Source organism: Ricinus communis, chromosome 10 (genome assembly GCF_019578655.1).
Source record: "Ricinus communis isolate WT05 ecotype wild-type chromosome 10, ASM1957865v1, whole genome shotgun sequence".
In the NCBI taxonomy this organism is placed as follows: Eukaryota; Viridiplantae; Streptophyta; class Magnoliopsida; order Malpighiales; family Euphorbiaceae; genus Ricinus; species Ricinus communis.
Window position 1 is genome coordinate 14,563,241 of NC_063265.1, and position 9,268 is coordinate 14,572,508.

The 9,268-nt window shown below is 32.2% G+C and overlaps 1 protein-coding gene across 1 annotated transcript; it reads right to left on the reverse strand.

Annotated features, from left to right (window-relative positions):
- Nucleotides 1-1,923: 1,923 nt before the first annotated feature.
- On the reverse strand, nt 1,924-3,496 carry LOC8284532 (probable aquaporin PIP2-2). Its single transcript, XM_002519493.4, has 4 exons — nt 3,045-3,496; nt 2,657-2,952; nt 2,425-2,565; nt 1,924-2,289 (listed from the first exon to the last, which is right to left on the reverse strand). The coding sequence occupies exons 1-4, from the start codon at nt 3,352-3,354 to the stop codon at nt 2,170-2,172; spliced, it is 867 nt and encodes a 288-aa protein (XP_002519539.1). The 5' UTR covers nt 3,355-3,496; the 3' UTR covers nt 1,924-2,169.
- Between the last annotated feature and the right edge of the window lie 5,772 nt (nt 3,497-9,268).

Below are 9,268 nucleotides of genomic sequence, written 5' to 3' on the forward strand. Positions count from 1 at the left end.
CTAACCGGGCTTAACTTTATTTTGAACAAGCCCGAGCCCGTCCAAGCCCGAGAATTTTTTAATATTTTTAGCCCAAGCCCGAGCTTGAATTTTTTTTAAAAAGTCCGGCCCAGCCCGACCAATTGTTAAACCTGTAAATACGGGTCGGGCTGTGTGGGTTCGGATCGGGCTTGAGTTTAGTTTTATTTAAATATATTATTAATAACAATAAAATTATAAACAAAAATAATAGGTAGCTAAGTGGTAAGTAGCACTTAATTATAAGTTAAATGTCACAAGTTTAAATGCTAGGTATGACATTTTTTTTTTCTAATTAAACTAAACATCGGGCCGGGCCGGGCCAGGCTTGGATTTTTATGGAAATCCCAAGCCCGGCCCCAAAAATTCGGATTTTTTATGGGTTCAAGCCCATGAACAGGTCTAAGCATGACACATATAATTCATCATTGTTTATCATTACACAAAAGACCAGAACAGACAGGAACAAGTTAAATTTAAAAAAAAAATACATTAAAAGAGTTTTTATATTATTACATTAATAAAATTTTAAAAATAATTAAAAAATTTAAAAATAGTTAGTTTGCTATTATTTTTTAAAATATTATAAATTAATATTAAAAATTTAAAATTTTATTAAATTATATTTATAAATTTAATTTTATAATTAAAATAATAATAACGATGCGAATAAACAACTAATTCTATTCTACCTTGTTGTCATTGAACGAGACACTTATCTTTCATTGTGGTACCTTAGTGTAAATGAGCCGAGATCAAAAGATATTAAAAAATGATTGAGTTATAATTTTATAAATCTTAAATTCAAATTACTCAAGTAGTTTATAAAATTAAATTTAAGTTTTAATTAATTTTTATTATTTTAATTATTATATTAAATATGTTTATGATTTAAATTCAATTAAATTTATTCAAATTTATTTGATATAATATTTAAATTTAGTTTAAAATTAAAAAATTACAACAAAAAAAGTATTGAATTATCTAATTGGAATTAATTAAATTCGAGCATTTTGAATATTTTACTAAATCTAGTTTGAGATTTAAAAGACAATTCAATCACATTCATTAAATTTATATTTTACTACTAAATCTTCTAATTTTATAATCGAATCGAGCTTAAATTTCGCATTGGCTTTATATTAGGCCTTATTCTTAACAATCTTTCACAATTATGCATTCTGTTGCTGCCTCATAAATGTGAATTATGACACACCCCAGTTTCTAAACTAGTGCCACATTATTTATGCAATGATTATGGCATTATCCTAAACTTTGGTGGATCTGTCTTTTATTTTTATTTAAAAAATTGTCTCTTATTTTATTCAAAACTCAAATTCTGGACAGGAAAAACAATTAATGAGTTTCTTGCTGGGGAATCTCTAAATTTAAAATCAATAAAACCTATGACTTTTTGTTAAGTATTAGGCTGTACATGGTAGGAAAATGAAACCTACTACCCCAACTCCAATTCTAGCATCATCATCATCATCATACAATTTTAATTTACAAACAAAGACAGTTCAATTTCATTACTAATAAGAAAATAAATAACTCAAGCTCTTAATAAACCATAAATACCCAATTCTTGTAGTGAGCAATTATGCAATCTGAATATGCATATAGTGGTAGAAGTAATGGAATAATGGTATCTTTGAGTTCTCATAAAAACTTTTTAAAACTTCATAACTCATTTCGTGTGTTTAGGGCCAAAAAGATTTAACTTAAGGGATGACAAATTCAATTAAGGTTGTAGAAAATGTAGATTTAAAAGTGGGTGCAATGAGTTTGTGCAATAAAATATGTTAAAGTTTAGAATTAGAGAATTAATTGTTCGAGTGACTACTCAAGGGTGGTTAGATAAATGTCTTCTTCAATGGTGGAATAAGTGGAGATAGGACGAAATTGACACAAAGCATTTGATCATAAATTTTTTCAACATCTTCTTCATGAGTACAAAGCCACTAAAATGGAAAAGCAAAATGAGATGAAGAAAGTGGATGCAACATTTGGGCACAAATAAAACAAGTCCCCAAGCACACTCAGAGATAATAATCATACATAATAATGTACACATAATCATAAACAAAGGACCAGATAAAACTCGGAATGGCCAGAAATTTTATGGTGACCACATATTCTCTTGTAAAATTATATGTTGGAACTGCTCCTGAATGACCCAAGAGCCTTGGCAGCAGATGCTCTCAACACATATTGGTGGTAGATTGCAGCAATTGCAGCACCAATGAAAGGTCCAACCCAGAAAATCCACTGCAAAATAATAAAAATAATTTTGTAAGAAGACTTAATTTCATGAGATGAAAAGCATAGTTGATCAGAACTTATCGATTTCAGAAAATATGATGAGAAATTATTTTAGAAGAACAATATATAGTAAATGCATACCTGGTCATCCCATGCCTTCTCCTTGTTGTAGATTACAGCAGCTCCGAAACTCCTTGCTGGGTTGATTCCAGTGCCAGTGACAGGAATCGTAGCCAAGTGAACCATGAAGACGGCAAACCCAATTGGAAGTGGTGCCAAGACCTATAGTTTCAAAACATAGAACATTTATATTAGATCTCAATTCCAATTCCAGTCTACTCTTAGTCAGATCGTTAAGGGAGGAGCTACATACAGGAACATGAGAATCTCTGGCATTTCTCTTGGGATCAGTAGCAGCGAAGACAGTGTAGACAAGAACAAAAGTACCAATAATCTCAGCTCCTAATCCTGTGCCCGTGCTGTAGCCATCAGCAAGCTCATTAGCTCCACCACCATATCTATTGTAATAAGCCCTCTGGAATGCTTTCACTAGCCCACATCCACATATGGCACCTAAACACTGAGCTGCCATGTACATTATGGCTCTCACCAAAGACACCTTTCTTGCCAAAAACAGCCCAAAAGTCACAGCGGGATTGATGTGTCCACCTGCACAATTTAAACATTTCTAAATTTAGAAACTTCGCGTGTCATACTTGCATTACAAGACAGTAGCTACTATTATATATGCTGATACTGACCTGAAATACCGGCAGTGCAGTAAACGAGAATGAAAATCATGCCACCGAAGGCCCAAGCGATGCCAAGAATACCAACTCCACCACAAGCATCAGCGTTCTTGGCAGGGTCAGTCTGACTCTTGTAGCCAATGACAGTCAACACAGTGATGTACAAAAACAAGAGCGTGGCAATAAACTCAGCAATAATAGCTCTGTAAAAAGACCATTTGGTAAGCTCCTCGGCATCAATCAATGGTGCGGGTGGCGGGTCATGGTAGTCCTTGGCATGGAACTCGCCGCCGTGGCCTCCAACTTCAACATCCTTGCCCATAGCTTCTTTTTGCAAGAAAAAGATGTTAGAAAATAAAGGCTAATAAAAGAGTACGTTCTTTTCTTTCGTTGTTCCTGAATCTAGATTGTGGTGATAGTGCGAGGAACTGAAGGGGGTATTTATTGGGGGTATGAGTATTGACTGTAGAGAGAAGAGTGAGTGTTAAATTAACTTAGCTTTGCCGCCCCATCCGGAGATTATCATATGGTTTCTTGCACATTCTATGACCCCACATTACTATTGCTTATCTGGCCTTTTTTCTTGTTTGGCTAAAGACTAATAAAAAGATAGTTCCAGTAAGTTCTAACAGTTGTCCAATTCTTGCACCTATCTGTGAATGTGACCCCCTGCAACTTCATTTTACATTTTTTCTTGTGTATATATTAAATGGCAAAATCTCTAACTAAACCCCATATTTTGATTGTCCTTTTTTCAAAAATAAAAATTCAGAGATAAATAGAGAGGTCTTTTGGATGAATATTATCGTGGCAAAATATTTCATCGAAAATTTTAATATAGTTTCATATTTAAAATTTGAATTTGAGACTTTATTTAAGCTATAATAAACTCTTATTATCTTATTTACACGCTATTGGATAAATAGAAAGGCTCTTTAAATTATCTTCTAAAAAGTATAATATCACAATAACCATTAGTAAAATTTAAATTCAAGTTGTTATAATTTATTGAAAACGCCTCAACCATTAAGCTAACCTGAGGTGGTCACATTTTGATTGTCAACATGATACCAACCTAACATGCTTCTTTTTGGAGAAAAGGGTTAGCTATATCAAAAATGATTATAATTGCAAGTTTTAGTTAGGATGGATGCCCAACCTTTTGCCCGATTGACAATATTGGAGACTGTTTGTATCGAATAATCGAAATAATGCTAATAATCATATTAAATAATTTTTCAGTTGAAATAAAAGAATAAATGATGTTGGAGTTAAATTTATATACATTTCAATTAATTTATAATTTATCTAAATAAGTTTATATTTTTTTATTTTATTATCTATTAAAAATATTATTTATAAAAATCTAACTCTAAATAGTAAAGAAAACAGAAATTCTTAACTAGATTTGATGTATACATCACAATTAATAAGAAAATGACATAAGTATTTTACGTTTTAATATTGGATGATTGAAACTAATCAATATGTGTCAATTATCTATCGATTTAGTGTATAAGGTGAACATACACTAAGTTTATGTAAGAATTTTTTGAAAAGAAAAATACCAAATTCACGTGCCACTCAAATTAGCCCTTATGCTATTTATCTCTAGCAACTAAGGTAAATCAAAAATCAAACTCGAAGCTAGTTTATAAGTGTTGGGCAATACGGCGCCATTGCGATGGACCCACCATCGCATACGAAGGAGATGAACACAGGCGAGTATTGAGAAGTAGTGACGTGGTAATGGGCCACCATACCGACCATAAAACATCCATTTCGCCAGCAGCAACCGTCCATCCAACTCAGTCCACCCATGCGCATCGCCGTTGATTCTTGTAACCACTCCCTTCATGCCACGTTTATTTGGCCCCACAGCCGCCACCAATCATTGCTAAGCACCAAAAACCCCATTTTCTATTCACTACCCAATACATAAATGAACTATATATTATTATTATTAACAAATAATCATTATAGTCAGACAAAGGAATAGGAATTTCATGGATGGTAATTAGCCACGTGTTACGCGCATGTACATTCATGGAAGTAAAATAAATGTACATGGTCGGTCGTCCACTTTATTTTTTATTTTTTCCTTTCATGTGACAAATTAAACAAAATGATAAGTTTTTTTTTTTTGTGAATAGCTCCAAAGAAAGTCTCAAGAATCATGAAATTTAGATGAAACTGCCAGAAAGTTGTAAAGATAAGCTCATTTTTTTAATTGGCAATATTTATTTGTCTTTACATACTTTATGCATACATGTATATAATTGTTATTACGAATTGTATATTTATTTTACATAATCTATCAGAAATTGTCAAAATTTAACGATAAGACTGTTGAATTCCTCTTTCTCTAAAAGAAACCGCTTAAAAATTATAAAATAATATTGAGATGGAACACTTATAAAAATTTTGAAAGAGAAGAATTTGTACATCAGATTTTAGAAGAGAGGAATAAAAACAAAATTTGGAAGATTGTAGAGAAGATTTAGTGAATAATCGCATAAGATGGACAGAAATAATACAGTGACAGTGTCCTAAAATTGAGATAAACGTGGTGGAGCTTTAGCTTTGATGTGAAGAAAAAGTTTCAAAAATGGTGTTTGAGAAACAGAAAGTAGAAAGATTGGAGGAGCTCAACGATTGATAATTTGACATGTATTTGTAAAAGTATGTAGTTTGTTTTCTTCTTCATACTGAACAACCAATTTTTATAGTGAGTCCTATTTTTGTTTCTGTATTAAAGTACATAAAATTAAATGATTGCCTACTTTAAATAAGAAATTATTCCTTTTAAGCAGCCAAAAAACAAAACAAAAAAAAAAAAGATTTCTTTTGTAAGCTCGAAGTGGGTTATTAGGAACAAGAGTTAAAACATTTAGGTTTTTAGAATCATGCCTTATTAATGGGCATTCAAATAGTAGGGTAAAAGAGTTAAAACTAAGTACAGTCTTGCCTCAATCAATTTCATCAAATTGACTTACCAACTAAACCTTTTCTAGCAAAATAGGAGCACTCTAAAAAGACATGGTACCATATGGATATTTATGTCAAAAGCCAAGTCATACTCCAAAATGCATTCACGGGGGAAGTACTTTTGAACTGGTAACTAAAGCGTTTAAACGGTGCGCATGAAAGAGTGGTAGCGTATTTTACCCTCCAAAACAATACTGCCATCAATGCATTGGGTCCCGTTCATAGCCATCCGAATTTTACTTCTATACCCCTATTAATCTTAGAAGAGAATGCGGGCGACCCTCGTTGCGATAGTACACGAAGGATAAATATGTATTTATTATTATTATTATTATTATATTATTATATTATTATATTTTGTATATTTATGAATTCCTACGATACAATAAAAGAAATTCATAAAATAATCAAATATTTTTAATAAATATTATGTTATACGTTAATTTATAAAATATTTTTATATTATAAATTTATAATAATAATTTAGGCATGACAGCTGTGTGTAATGGACGAAAGAGTAATACTAAGTAATGTAAAATGATTATATATAAATTATTATAAGATTGAAATTTAATCATGATATATAAATCCTTAGTCTATAAATAATAACACTACTATTGTTTAAAAAGGATTACATCTATTTTGATCTTATTAGAGAGTGAAATTAAAAGAAAATTAGTTGCAAAATACTGTCTAAATATTTAATATTTTTAATATCATTTTTTAAAATTATAGAAAATTAATTGAAAAACTTTTCGATCATGCTTAGTAAGTAGCTTATGCATAATGAAATTATACCATTTCAATTAAAAATGACATATATATATATATGAATATTTTATATTTTAATATAATTAATATATATTTTATTATTTAATATTAATAAATATATATATATATATATATATAAATTATTTATTGACTCAGCGGTGGACACATATAACGATTGCATTGAGTTGAAAAAAATTTACAAGAGATATCACTTCTCTTCTAAGCACCTGTCATTCCATGATTCGCCATGACAGACACTAATCATTTGAATCAGTAATAAAAGGTGACCCATCATTCCAGTCACCTATAATGCACCACTTCTACAAATTTGGCACACTTATAAACTCCGTAGGAACAATTCAAAGAAGGCTAATGATTTGCAAAATAAAACAGACCTGTGTGTTATTTATCAGGTGACATCAATAAGCATTACAAAATCTTTTAGCTCTTCTCTTTTTTAAGATTCATGTTGATTTAATTATCACAGTGCTGATGGTAGATAATGGGAAACTTTTTCCATTGAGGATTCTTATAATCATTTGAATTTAAAATGGCCGAGTTTGATTTCAAAGTTTTTCATAATTAAGTGATAAAACGATAAACTTCTACATGAAAGTTAGAGAGAAAGTACCCTAAAAATATAGTAAATGAATTGAGAGTGAACCATATTTGAACACAATGAAATTGGCAGTAAGAACATCAAAGTTTGGTTTTTAATTTGATTCATTAAACACAAAAAATTTACTAGAATTAATACTAAACAAAACAAAATTGAAGGTCTATCAGAAGACTTGATCGACCTCAAGTTCACAGTCAATAGAAATCAAGTTTAAGTGACCAAAACTAATCAAGAAAAAGATCATATATATATATATATATACCAAAGGGAGCCGAGAGCTGTTCATGGTATAGTCCTCATGCTGTAAACTCAAGGCATGTGAGTATCCTCAAGCTAAGACCACAAAGAGGCACCTCGCCATGGGGGTCTTTCTGCTCTTTTGGATTTTGATAGTCGAGTTAGCCCTTTTGGATTATACCAGAAACAGATCGTAGCAACTATTAGTTCATTGCCAATGGATCGAAAAGAAGAGAAGGAAGAGGTTTAGAAAGCCATAAGAGAGAGTATGATAAACATAGATGAAAAGAAAACTTGCTTGATCTTTATTCAAAATAACTTCTCCTTATATAGGGAGGAGAATCACAACAAGAGTACAAAAGCCAAGTAAGTGGGAATCCTACTCATCCTCCACTTACAAGATAATAAGGAAGACTCATCATACCTAATAATTCACTCCACTCACATACCTAATAGGACAACATACAATAATTCACTCCACTACTCCACTCACATGCCTAATAGGACAACATACAATAATACACTCATATGCCTAATAATACACTCATATGCCTAATAATACACTCTTCTTACTAAAGCAACAATGACAACTCCACTCTCAAAGCAATAATTCACTTAAAGTAATAGGAGTGGCCGGCAACTTCACATGCTTAGAAAATATGATCATATTGATCATCATCCATTGGCTGGGAATCTTGCATGAGAGCTTCTTGTTGTGACCTGGTTAAGGTAGGATCATCCAGTGGGGTCGGAAGATCAGAGAAACAGAAATGTTCAATGGATTGTCCAGTTGATTGATGTCCATTGAATGTGCATACTAATGGTGTTGAGACATTAGCCATCCTTGATTCATTTATGTATTGCAGGGCCTGTTTTAGGTATTCTGTGATTGCTGGCGAAGCAAGATGTAGAGGACTATTAAGTGTTCTCCAATGGTAACAGATATTCTGTGTTGCATATGTGCTTTCTGTCAGTCGGAGATAGGGCCTGTGTAATATGAAAATAGCATGGTATTCCGAAGCTTTATAAATGTTGTCTGAGAATAACCGATGCTCATGGATAAGTTTAAGGAGATCTCCTGTCCATTGATATGGAGTTTTGAACCAGGTAAGGAATCTCCATGGATATGACCCCGAGTTTGCTTCATTGTTGAAGAAGTGTAAAAGATTCATAATGGGCACTTCTATAGCATGATGATGATCGTAGATAGGCACCATAGGAACCATAACTCACTTTCATGCTTTGGATGTTCAGGAGATAAGTGATAAATCAGACACCAAGGGTAGTCTGGAAAGAAGAAGTTGGGTTGTATTGGGAGTGAGAAGGTTTGTTGAAAAGTTTCCAAATAATGGAACATCATGTTCCGGGCAAAGTCAGTGACTTGTTTGGTTGTGAGGTTGTTGGGAAGATCTGGTGGTGAAGGAGGTTGCAGGTTGGTTCTGGAAGATGAAGAAGCCATAAAAATTATGGGAAGATTTATGGTAGAGGTGAGAAAGACTATAGGCTGATTTTAAGGTTTGGAAAGTCTGGATAAGAAATCTGGTATTAGATTTCTTGTCCCTTTTATATGCTCAACTGTAAAGTCACACCTGTTGAACCATGATTTGAGCCGTAAGAGCTG

Excerpts from the sequence above, each read along its gene's own strand:
- LOC8284532 (XM_002519493.4), bottom strand. The coding sequence starts at position 3,354 with ATGGGCAAGGATGTTGAAGTTGGAGGCCACGGCGGCGAGTTCCATGCC. Across the intron at positions 2,953-3,044 it reads CTGCACTGCCGGTATTTCAG|GTGGACACATCAATCCCGCT; the intron begins GTCAGTATCAGC and ends TAAATTGTGCAG. Across the intron at positions 2,566-2,656 it reads CCAGAGATTCTCATGTTCCT|GTCTTGGCACCACTTCCAAT; the intron begins GTATGTAGCTCC and ends TTGAAACTATAG.